This window comes from Polistes dominula, unplaced genomic scaffold, assembly GCF_049000335.1.
Source record: "Polistes dominula isolate Pdom_NZ unplaced genomic scaffold, Pdom_raw_medaka contig_24, whole genome shotgun sequence".
Lineage (NCBI taxonomy): Eukaryota > Metazoa > Arthropoda > Insecta > Hymenoptera > Vespidae > Polistes > Polistes dominula.
Genome location: NW_028301150.1, coordinates 3,684,443 through 3,697,500, shown reverse-complemented (window position 1 = coordinate 3,697,500; position 13,058 = coordinate 3,684,443). Strand labels below are relative to the sequence as shown.

At 28.5% G+C, this 13,058-nt stretch overlaps 1 protein-coding gene across 6 annotated transcripts in view; it reads right to left on the bottom strand.

Annotated features, from left to right (window-relative positions):
* LOC107065572 (zwei Ig domain protein zig-8) overlaps positions 1-13,058 on the bottom strand; it is a 285,070-nt gene that overhangs the window by 5,319 nt on the left and 266,693 nt on the right. For 5 of the 6 annotated variants that reach the window (XM_089177770.1, XM_089177773.1, XM_089177772.1 and 2 more), the window contains 2 exons: positions 6,506-6,674; positions 1-6,048 (listed from right to left, as the gene is read on the bottom strand). The exon at positions 1-6,048 is cut by the window's left edge and continues 5,319 nt beyond it. In XM_089177770.1, coding sequence (XP_089033896.1) covers positions 5,957-6,048; positions 6,506-6,674 — 261 coding nt within the window. In that variant the 3' untranslated portion in view covers positions 1-5,956. The remainder of the gene's footprint in view (positions 6,049-6,505; positions 6,675-13,058) is intronic. The other variant, XM_089177774.1, reaches the window with a different exon arrangement.

The following is a 13,058-nucleotide window of genomic DNA, read 5'->3' as shown; positions in this document are numbered from 1 at the left end:
TTGGTAACTAAACGACTAAAATCGATCGTCTTTATGGTTTTTTTTTCTTTTTTCTTTTTTTTTTTTTTAAATACATATTTACATTCGAGTAAACGCGATTAAAAGTGAGCCAAAGGGTTATTGGCCATTTTATATTGTATACGTTTGTAATAGGTATGCTTATAACGTACACGTGATCACATTTAATTTATATCGTATAATTGGGATAGATCATCGCATCGATTTTTGACAATGATTTAAAAATTATGTCATTTCAGTTCATTCATTTGATTTTTAATTATGATTCAATTTCTCGATCGACTCTTGTTTCAAATTTATTATTTATTTACGACTATGCTTTCATTCTTGATATTTTATTTTATATTTCGATCGTTTAATTAACCCTTTTATCGTCCAATATATTGTTATTAAAAAATAAATTATAGTATACGTTGTATAATATTGCCATATAATAAAATCGTATTCTACATTTAAATGTAACAAAATAAATCAATTTCGCATATGAGGTAACAATTGCATTTACGAACGAAGAAAAATCATATAAAACTTAATCATATATATATATATGTAATTAGCGAAATAAGGGCTATCTTTTTTTCTTTAAAATAAATTCGAATAGGTAAGATTAATTTTTACAGAGATTGTGTAGTACGCCTTTCGGTTTTTTTTTTTTTATTAAGCAACAACTACAGCTACTAATGAATCATTCGTTTCTACCTGTCTGCCAAATCTCCAATATTTTGTTTTATCACGAGCACGATGCAATGAATTTATAAATTGTAACATGAAATCCCAGAATTTCTCTCTCTCTCTCTCTCTCTCTCTTTTGCAAAGTTCGTGCACGCTTTTTCAACGAATAATATGGGTGGTTTTAATTGGTGTCGATAAAGTGACCGGTTAGCAAGTGAGTACATATGTGCTCTTTGATTTGCCTATTCAGTCCTCGAATTAAAACTTCAAAGTATATGCCAAAATCATGACAGTTCGGTTTTTGCACGAGCTCGTTCAAATTTTCTACACGTGTTGATTTTATTTTTGCACTTTTCTTTTTTCGAAGAGAATAAAAAACAAATTATTTTCATATGTATATATATGAATGAATGATGATATCAAAAGTATTTTAAGAGATATTATTATTATAGTCAATATAAATGATATTTTCGGGTTTTCAATTTATACAATGAAATTAGGTATCGTTGAAAAAGAATGCGTTTCATATATTGAAAGACATTTTATTACGACATACCATACGTTTAATTCACAAATATGATATGAGTTTCGAAAATGTTTGAATTTTTCGACGAATTCAATCTCTTTTTTTTTTTTATTTTTGTTTTCTCTTTTAAGGTAGAAAAAAAATGCAGATAATTTATATAATATTTATATGAGCGAGATGATACCAAAAATATTGGAAAAATATTATAATACTTGATATGTGTATTGAAGATTTTTGTGATTTATCTTATAAAATTAAACATTATTGCGATATCATATCACTATTAAAAAAAAAAAAAAACGTATTGTACTATACGTATATTTAATTTATTCGTTTTGAGCGTTCATGTAAAAAGAAATGTACGTGTAAAAATGTTGTAGTGAAATAAAACTTCGTTCATATCAAATTCGGGATTCAAAATTGGACGACAGTTTTCATTTCAAAATTTATCTTTAAAAAATATGACTAATGTAAATGTATGTATATCTATCTATATATATATATATATATATATAGGTGTATATATGTGTATAGACAAAGTTTACGTGAATTATTTGTCGATGGGAGTAAACGAGTTGATCCTAGTGGAAAGTTGTATACAGCAAAAGCACAAACATCGAAGCTCATTTATGCGGTAGTTTCATGACTATACCCGAGAGACTATTTGTCATACTAAACGTGTAAGTACGTACACATCGTTTCAGGGAAACTCCATGTAACAATATAAAACCGGTGCCACCCAGTGTCTGTAAAATATCGCCTTACCTAAGAACGATTATTTTATGTTAAGCGTTAAATAAGTCGTGTTTACGGCCACCTTTTATTTTTTTTTTCTTCAATTTTTTTTTCTTTTTTAAAGAGAGCCCATAAATCCGAGGAGAATGTTCACGTGACTGACATACAAAACTGAGATGAGATAAGGAGACTTGATATTTCTACGTTAACTTTTATAAATATTATTGATTAACTGTTTACATGTCTGACAAGTTAAAAAAATTAGATAAGGAAACTTGAAATTACGAGTTTTTACTTCTTTAAAATATTATTGATAAATAACATTGTCATAGACAGAGTTTAAAGAGATGAAATTATCAAGTTGCAAATTTGAAAGTCGACATTTTCAAATGTCAATGATAAAAAATATTATTAAAAATATTATATATTTAATATTATTTATATATTAATATTATTATATATTAATTAAATATAAATTCATTAAAATTAAATTAAATTCATTAAAATAAATTATTAATATATTTAATTATAATATATATAATATTATATATTATATTAAATTAATATAATAAAAAAGAAAAATCATAAAATTAAAACCATCTATAGTCTCTCTACGTTTCTACTTTTTATTTCGATTCACGTAAACATTTTTTTTTTTTAAATAACAAACTCAAAAAAATAATATATTTCTTTTTCTATAACATTATTGAGAATATTCATTATTATCGATTCGTCCTAAAAGTGTAGTTACACATGATGACGACCGATCGAAAATCACGTCCAGTTTGATTGATGAGGAGATAGGGAAGGACGAGTGCAATATATATGTGTGTAGATTCTGTAGTAATAATCGATTTTTCGTGTTCTTTCAATACCAATCGAGCGGGTAAAATGAATGATAGATATGCGTGTATCGATCATTAAATCGAACAAGCTGAAGTAAATTCCTCAATTATATTAACGAAAGTGTATAAAGATGAGTGGTATATCCTTCGATGTAAGTACTTTTTCAATTGTATGTGTCATTGTATTTATGTATGTGTATGAGAAGATTTATTCATTTTATTTAAATTTGTTTTTATTATTAAATTAACTTTCTCATTCATTCTTTTATTTTATTATTCAAATATTAAGAAGACCGAAAAGTTATCAAAATTTTTCTTTGCTAACCAAAATCATTTATTATTTTAAATTTTATTATTAAAGAAATTTTCAATAATACTAATCTAATATAAAAGAGTAAGATTAGATTAGATTAGAGAGAGAGAGAGAGAGAGAGAGAGAAAGAGAGAGAGAGAGTATTATTTTTAATAATTATTAATTAGTATTATTTTTAATTTTTTGTTAAAAAAAATAATATTAATTATATATATATAAATAATAATACTAATTTCTTATTGAAAATAATTTTTAATTTCTTCTTAAAAATAATACTCTCTGATCTAATTTTTAATTTAATATCAATGTCAAATAATTTAAATAAAATCAACAAAAAATTTTTTGTCACCATTTTCTAACACTTTTTACCTTACGTAAACAAAATTGTTCAATCTCCATTTTTAAAAAGCCCTTCGATTTTTCATTGACACAAATTAAATGTGAGTGTACTTACTCATCGAAGAAATTTTGATTACTTTTCGATATCCCCATAATATTATCTTTTTTTCAATTTGAAAAAAGTAAAATCAATAGATTACAAGTTTTCATTTGAAAAAAAAAAAAAACAAGAAATTGAAAAGAAAAAGATGTAGAAATTGATTGGAATCGATAAATTGAAATAGTTTTGTATCAATCGTATGGTCTTTCGCGTAAACGAATCGATTTATAATAAGACTTGAAGTAAACAAGAAAAAGAAGAAAAAGTAAGTTTGCAAAAAAAAAAAAGATAAGAAAAGAATTTAAATATTCGCATGACGATGAAACGGAAGAAATATTTCTTAACGTGCATTCGGACCATTGTGTACTCGTTCATCGGAAAGTTTTTTAATCAGCTTCTACTCTCACCGGCACGATACTATCCAATGAAAAAATAATTCTCGTACGTCTAATGTCTCCAGTCATCCAATTGTCTCGGAAAATTTTTATCATTAAAATACTTTACCGATACTTTCATTTATTATTCATATTTCTAATTTTCTCCTACTGTTTTTGATTTCTCATCTTATTCATCCCTTATTTAGTTTCTTACAGCTTGAAGTTTTATCAAATGTCACGTTTGAAGATATTAGTATTGAATAATTCAAAATGAATTAGTTAACAATCACATCGTTTTTGTGTGAAAGAAACAGCTGATTATTATTTATTTCATAAATATCTAATTTTACGTAAATAAAAAGAAATGTTCTGATCTATTTTGTTCTAGTCTATTGACAATAGATCTTATTATGAATTTTGATGATATGAAATAAAAGTAGAAATCATTTTTTTTTTACAATGAATAGCTTAATTAGTCGTTCGTTCGATGACAATTCAATTAAGTACCCTTCATATACACAAGATTGAGCTATACAATCCATCGTTTTCGACCGAAGGGCTGATTAGTGATTCGATTGAATTACACCTGTTTGCAGTATGAGCGTATTTAAATACCCTTTCCCCCTACCCCCACAGATTCTTTAGCATTAGCCGAATCACACGTACCAATATATCTATATGTTCTTTTTTTTCTTCCCCTCCTTTGTTTCATCTTCGAACGGCCGGCCCATTCATTTTCGTATTTGCGATCGATTATCGATAAAAAGAAAAAACAAAAAAAAGAGAATGAAAGAAAAAGGGCGAATAAAAAGGTTCCATTATAGAAACAAAACCGAACCATTTTCTTTTCCGAGTATTTTCCACGTGTTATATACGTTCGATCATTTTCCATTGAGTTTCAAATCGACGCTACGTGGCTACGATTTATCTGCGGGGAGAGAGAAAAAAACTGCGCGAGGTAACTGAAAACAAAAACAAAAGAAAAAACAAACAAAAAAATAGTAGAAAAAGAAAATTTCAGGTAAATGTAACGAAATGAAATAGAAAATCAAAAAAATACGAGATATGGTGAAACGATGATAGGTAGTAAACGAAGTTAATGAATTTAAATAATTGTGAATTAAAAAATTAAAATTACATTTCATACAAATTAAAAGACAAGAGTGATCGAGATTGATTAATTCGATAGATCGAATCGATGGATGATCGATGGTAACGATTTCGAGGATCACGCATGTATATTCTCGATATTTGAGGAAAGAAAAATCGTCGTTGCGATTAACGTTGAATTTGGAATCCAAATTCTTCATTGGTTGTTTCGATTATTATAGTACCGAGTCGAAGGACGTTAAGTATGTTTTTTTTTTTTTTTTTTTTTAGGTTTTTTCATCTCCGTGGATACGCCGCAATAAAAGTCACGATATATTTTGATGGAATGGGACATAATAACGATTGATCATTTTTAGTCTTCTTCTTCTTCTTCTTCTTCTTCTTCTTCTTCGTCATCGTCTTCGTCTTCGTCTTCTTCGTCTTCCTCTTTTTTTTCTATTTTTTCATTATTTCAGGCGTTTTGCGAATTCAATTAAAAGGTTACGAAAGAAGGACGAATTCGCGGAAGGAATCCGTGTTCTTGAAAAAGGCCAGAGTGTTTGTTTCTTTTTTTTTTGTGTCAAATCTTTTTCAACTTCTTTCTCTCTCTCTCTCTCTCTCTCTCTCTCTCTCTCTCTCTATTTCTCTCTCCCATTCTATTTTTTTCATTTAATTGTTTTCAAAGATTAGACAAATTTCACATTACACATTATGTTCCTTTCTTACGGGATTTCTTTGAGTTTTTATGGGTTTGTGTAAACGGAAAGAAGTAGAGTTAAATAGATAGTAAAAGGTACAGACAGAAAGAGAGAGAGAGAGAGGCAGAGAAAGAAAGAAAACGTATGAGAGAGAGAGAGAGAGAGAGAGAGAAGAATTAGAAAGAGAAAGACGAAGAGAAAAGGAATCCTCTTCTTTCTCTTTATTTCTTGTCTTTCTTTTTTTTTAATAAAGAAGCAGGCACAGACAAAGTAGCAGCGAGTAGAGTCTTGGTTGTTTCGCTTGACCGCCATGCTGCATTGCCGCGGGATACTCTCCTGAAACATAGGACAACACTTAAATTTTCTGAAAATGTCTAGCACTTGAGAAAGAGAAAAAGATGATAATAGATAAGTATAGAAGAAAGCTACCGTCATTTGTCTTTCTCTTTTTCTCTTTCTCGTTTGATCTTCTTGTTTTTTTTCTTTTTTTTTTTTTTCTATATATTTTATTTTTCCTTTAGCATTAAACTTAAACCAAAGATCGTTTTATTACACGAAGATAGTGCATTTTATTTCTTCTATCCGTTCTATCTTATAATTTTTCCTTTTCTTAACTTCCCTTTCATTCTTACTTTTATTCGTTTCAAGTCGTCCTAAATCTGACTGAGAGATTATTTTTTAAAAGAAAGATCGAGTAGCACGATAAAAACTTATTGTTCAGATGAAATACTCAAAAGGAAAGGAAAGAAAAGGTTAGGGGAAAAATTGGAAAAGGAAATGATCGTGTACTCACCATTGAGTACGTGAACGGTAATCGACTTTGGCTGAGCATTGCTAGGATTACACGTATAACGTCCAGAGTCAGATGGTTTGGCTTCCTGGACGAGAAGGAAACTCGTCGTACTGTCACCCTTTTCCGTGACCACGGACACACCACCTCTGGTCGAATCGTAGCTAATTATCTGGAACAAAGGTCGACAAACTTCTAAATCTCTAATTGAGAAACTCAAAGAGATCAGAAACACACTAAACCTCAACTTTTATTACTCCATCTAATATTTTTTTTTCCATTAGATGCTATATATATATATATATATATATATATATATATATATATATATATATATATATATATCAGAGATTTTATAAGGTCATGATTTTATTAGATTGATTTTAAAATAGCATGGATTATCTAATTAATATCTATGTTTAATTTTTTTAATAAAATTCTATCACATTTAATATTGATTGATTGTCTGAACTACAAAAATTTGTTTTTATTAACCTTTAGAGTGCTGTGTGTGGACGTATATATGCGTTTGGTAAAAATTACCAGAGTGTGGTCTATCAACGCATATACTTGTTTTTTAATATGTAAAATAATGTTATGTTTATATTAATTAATTAAATTATATTCACAAAAACAAAAACTTTAATTTTGAGTTTTATTTAATAATTAATTTAGGTTTATATTTAATTAATTAAATATAATTTAATTATTATATATAATTATAATTATGTATAGTAAATATAAATTATATTAATATATATAATATATATAATAATAATATAATATTAATATATATAATTTTATTATATTAATATATTTAGAATCTAGTTAATAATAAATAATTCCGTTCCTACAAAACATTTTAGTTAAAAGTATTTAGCACTCAAAGGGTTAATTATCAAATATTCTAATGTGTTTCGTTATCAATTAATTACGCTTCTTAAATAAAATTTAACAAATTTTTCATATAGGCAATGAAATTTTGCACTTCGTAAGTTTTATGAATAATCGATATTTATTTAATTTGAATATATTAAAAAGTAATTATGAAAAATAATCAAATATGTAAACGAATATAATCATGATGGTATTATTAATCAAATTTGTGTAGATTTTCGAAAATAATTGTTAATATAAAATCATTAAAATAGCATACGTAATTTCTTGTTTTTTTTTTATAGTTTTTTTTTTTTCGTTGGACATTCTATGATCTTTAAAAAACGAAGTGAGAAAGAGAAAAAGATAAGCCAAGAGGATCTTCTATCGGAAGTCTCTGATGTCAGAAACGATCTAAAAGGGAAGGAAGTTTTCTTGTCTCCCTGTCATTCTGTTCATTCGTATCACGATCGGAAAGTAGTCATAAAATAAAATTTACGCCATGACGTCGTCTCGATTTCGTTCAGTTTATGGGGAAGATTCGTACGAGTTATCTTTATCTCATGGGTGATAGGAAACGCTTATGATGACAGATAAGGAAAAATTTCGGGAGAAAACTCAGTTCTTTTTTTTTTTTTTTTTTTTTTTTTCCCCAGTTGCGGTAAGTTGATCTCCCTCTCTTCGTGTATTTTTCATGTTTTTTTTAGACGTCGACATAAACGAAACCTGAGAACATAATGGTAAATTGCATACGTTTTATTAACGTTCCTACCAACCGTAAATTCTTATTACGGTTTACCTGCTTCACGTATATATATGTACATAAGTATGTATGTGAATTGTACATATGTGAATGTATACATATATATGTGCATAATGTGTATATAAATATAATAAATATATGCATATTATTGCACACATATATATAAATATATATATATATATATGATACATATGTACACTTAGGAAGAGCGTAGAAAAATATTTTACTTTTTCTCTCGGTGTAATTTTTATTTCCAGTCGTACGCGCTTCATATATATATATACAAGGACGTTTAGAAATAAAGATATAAAATCAAATTTATGACGTTGTTTGCTTAACCAGTTTTGAAATTTTTCTTTGATTTATTTTCTGTCAAAAGTGGGGGATATATTATATTTTGATTAAATATCCACGTTATTATTTATTTTTCAGATTTTTTTCCTACTCAAAAAAAATATCTTACGAGAACGTTTAGGATGTTTACGATGTGATTGTTAAAAAGAGAAAGAGAGAGAAAAAGAAAATCAATCACTTTTTCATATAGATTTTACGATTCTGTTTTATTGTTTTGTTTGTTTAAAAAATCTTAAAATAAAGTTTGTTCAATTTTTACGTTAGTGGTAGGCAATTAAAGTGGATAGCATTACACGCGAAGGTGTCATTGAATTTTTAACGATTTAATTATCGAAAGCACATATTAAACTCAAGGTGTGTACCCTAAGCAATTTCTAGGTAGAAAAGGTTAATAGAAAATTCGTAAGGAGTCAGGAAATATGGATGCTCAGGCGTATGACGTTATTGTCATATACTGTACTAGACAGTCTCTGTTTATTCTCTGTTCCACTTGGCTCGTGACACGAGTGTCTCTTTAACAGAAAAGGTATGAGGGCCTACACACACTGTTCGGGTATCTACCACGCTAAAGAGAAAACGTTAAGGTTGGACCCTTCGCCGTCATAACGGCGACGGATTTATAAATAAATGATCAGCTGTTCATCGGACCTATGCGTGCAGTTTTAAAAGTGACTTTAAATGGGGTGCATAGTCTGGCTTGAATTTATTGCAAAAGAAATATCAATGCTCCTATATATATATATATATATATATATTAGGGTGGGTCAAAAAATGAATTATTTTTTCGAAAATCGAAAAATCTCAAGCATCAACAATGACGACACAATGAATATATATATATATATCGATCATGTTTATTCATTCACAGAAAGGTTATTCATTTATTTTTGTATCAATTAATTTCATTGAATAATATTGCCTTTAAATTATCGAATATAATTGTTTATTTATGTAATTTACTGACCCGTGGTATTTAATTCGACAATATAATACATTTAGACAATTGCTATTTAATTACCAGAATTATTAAGAATATAGATCAATTAATATCTTTTACATCATCGATCATTATTTCAAATGCATAAATCATTAAAACAATTGACTCGTATGGGAAAATTGAAAGAAATCGTTCATTTTATTTGACAATCTCGTGACTGCAATCATTAAAATCAGGGACTATTTATTATCTTTAATTTCCTCTTTGTGTTTACGTAGTAGTATGAAATCGTTCGTATTACTAAAGAAAAATTTAGGTGATTTTCGAAAATAAACGATTTATAGAAGCTAATCTGCATCTTGAAAAATCGTCCTTCGGAAGGACAGTTCCTCCCATTGACGTATCGTACACTACGTAGATCATCGTCGTGTAAACGATCCTACCTGTGATTAATCAGATGGGAAAACTCACGCTTCGCAACTTTGATAAGCGAAGCTGTCTTCCTTCCGCTTTGTTATCTGGAATAACCATGAATGGCATGACGCGAACTTTTATGATGAAAATATATACTCGATAGATGATAGGGATGGTAGAGATGATATTTGTTTCTATTTTTTTTTTTCATATGAAAATTATCTCTCCATATGTGTATTTTTACTTTGCAATAGTAGAGAGATATTTTTAGCATACAGTATGGATAAATTATGAATTATAAAAAAAGTTGATTTATGTTAGTCATAATTACTAATTCATTCATTAAAGGAATCTTAACAAAACTTTTGTTTCAGTAGTCAAAAATAAAGATATTAATACTAATTATCTTGGTACAATTATTCGCATTATTCTCTTATTACGAACCAACTGTAATTAAGAAAAAAAGAAAATTATCAATAAAAAAAAATCATAGATTCTTGTAATTTATTAATCTTTAATTGTGAATGACACATCGTGGTACTTTGAAGACGACGCAAGTCAATATAATATATTTTTAAAGATGGCGTCGTACTGGAAGATGGCGCGTAGTGTCTAAGAGGTTAGATTAGCTTCTCATTTAATTAAAAAAAATTAAAAAAAATCTTAAAACAAATGTCGATTGAATAACAGTTGACAGAATTAAATGAATATATTATTAATGGATCATAATTGTTGTGTCCTTTATAGAATCTATCGATCGTAATCAATCCTTATGATGGACTCTAAAGATACTTAAGTCTCGCATTGTCTCTCATAATAACTCACAGGCAGTTGTTAGGTATACGGCCGTTCGTTCGTTCATTCGCTCGAGCTATCCGCCGTACGATTCAAATCCCGGTTAATCGGATGAGAAAGTTGAAGCATGAGGGCTTTAATAAGCGGCATCACGTTCCTTCCGTTCTATTATTATCCTACATTGTTGCTGCGGATACGCTGGAATAATGCCCGAAGTTTCGTCGAAAACTGCACGGTTAATCTGCTCGGCGTTATAACGCGAGCGGGGGCGCTCCTTCGACCTCGATACGTCTCTGGGCTTTAATTAGTGCAAGTGTGTGTACATGTATACCTTTAAAAGCTGTTTCTCTTCTCTACTCTTCCTACTATTATTCGATGATATTTTTATAGTTTGATTAATTCATCGTAATCCGACTTTTATGTATACGTATATATATGTGTGTGTGTGTGTGTGTGTGTATATAGTGTTAATACTTCCAATATCCTACTTGGATTACTTGCTAAACTTGTCAAGGGATTAGAAATTCATTTTCTTTTATGATTAGAAAGGTACACATACATACCTGTTACACTTGTTAACGAAATTTCTAAGGTTTATGGTTTAATACGTGATGGTAAGAATATTTATTATTATATGCAAACTATAAGAGTGATTTTCCTTTTATTTTACGTGATTATTTATTCTCATAAAAAAATGTTCTTTAAATATTTGAAAAATAATTATTTTATATTCGAGATGAAAAAGAAACAATCTAAAAAATTTGTTATTTAAGAATGATACAAAATTTGACTTAGTGAGGTTTATATAACGAACTTACGATATTAGTAATAATATCGACATCGTTTAAATTTCTATCTCAGCGTGTTCTCATTTAAACGTTTAATATCAGACCAGCAAGTTAGATAATTTCAGTTGGCTGTAATTTGGTAAAGTCTTTAAAGGTACTCGCATGAAGAAGTTTCGTACTGATATCAAGAGGGCCCAAAGATACGAAAATCAAAAAGAGAGAAAGGAAGGGAGAAAGAAAGATAGATAGATAGATAGATAGATAGATAGAAAGAGAGAAGATTCTCGTCAACCTCATTACACGTTTTCATGAGAAAGAGAAGAAGAGATTGGCGTTCCACGAGATCGTCGACAACTTCTTCATCTGCACATCTTGAAGTGAATGGTCCATTGGAGAGGATTCGTAGATATACCTATCCCTTCCTCTTCTTCTTCTTCTTCTTCTTCTTCGTTTCCTCTGAATCTTCACCAGCGGCCACTTTTGTCTTATCTCAAGCTCGTCCTTTTGTATAACGACGACATTTCTGCACTTCTCTCTTCGTATCTCTATCTTCTTTTTATAGTGTTCTCATTAGAAGCCCAGCAGCTTGCTGGCATTCGAAATTTACCCGTTTTCAAAGAAGAAGAAGAAGTAAAAGTAAAAGAAGAAGAAAATAATAAAAGACATTTTATTTGACTTTCTCTCGTTTCTTGTAAAGAAAATTTCGAAAAAGAAGAAATGAATGAAGAATGAATTTTTTTTCTTCCTTTGATTTTTGGCGAAATCGATGATTTTTTTTTTTTTTATATAAATATAGAAAATTTGTAATTTATTTGTAAAGAGATATTTGTATTATTATATAAATTTTATTTGTGGTAAATAATAGAAATCGAATTATTTAGTTATTAACTAGTTAGTAACTAAACTACCCAGTATATCTATTGTTAAAATATTATAAAACATTATTGTATAACATATTGCAATTTATGGAACATTAATAAGTATTTTTCATATATACAAATATTACTGAAAATTTTATAATTAATTTAAAATTAATTATATATACTGTTAATAAGTATCTTGATATTGTTTTAGTTTTTAATGTTATTTACACAAAATAATTCTATAATTATACAAAATATTAATATACCAATATCTCTTTATAAAAAATTATAATGAATTTAGTGTAGTTTGTTTTCTGAATCATTTTCCATATCAACGTGACGTTGAGTTAAGAAAATAAATGCAACGTTTTCATATAGAAAATCGATAAAAATGGTTTTAGTTACTCATAACGAGTTATTTCTTATTCCAATCGTTAGAAACGTTTGCTTCCTTCTTTCGTAGAACTTTAGTATTCGGATCAATCGATATTTCGATGTTACCCCGCGAAGCTTTGTCCTCGTTATACTTCATTAAGTATTCCTATCGAAAGTTAAGAGCTTCGAGCTTCTTCGCTTGGAATCAACGACTCGAAGGCACGCTAGAAGGTAATCGTTCGAACTCGCACCATCGAGAGTATCCTCTCTTTCCGTTTGCCTAACATTTTGTACTTCCTTCTTTCCGAGTGTTAGTCATGGTATTTACTAGAATAGGAAACGTTCATGCACACTTTTTTATTTCCTATTGAAACTTTTATATTTTTCTATG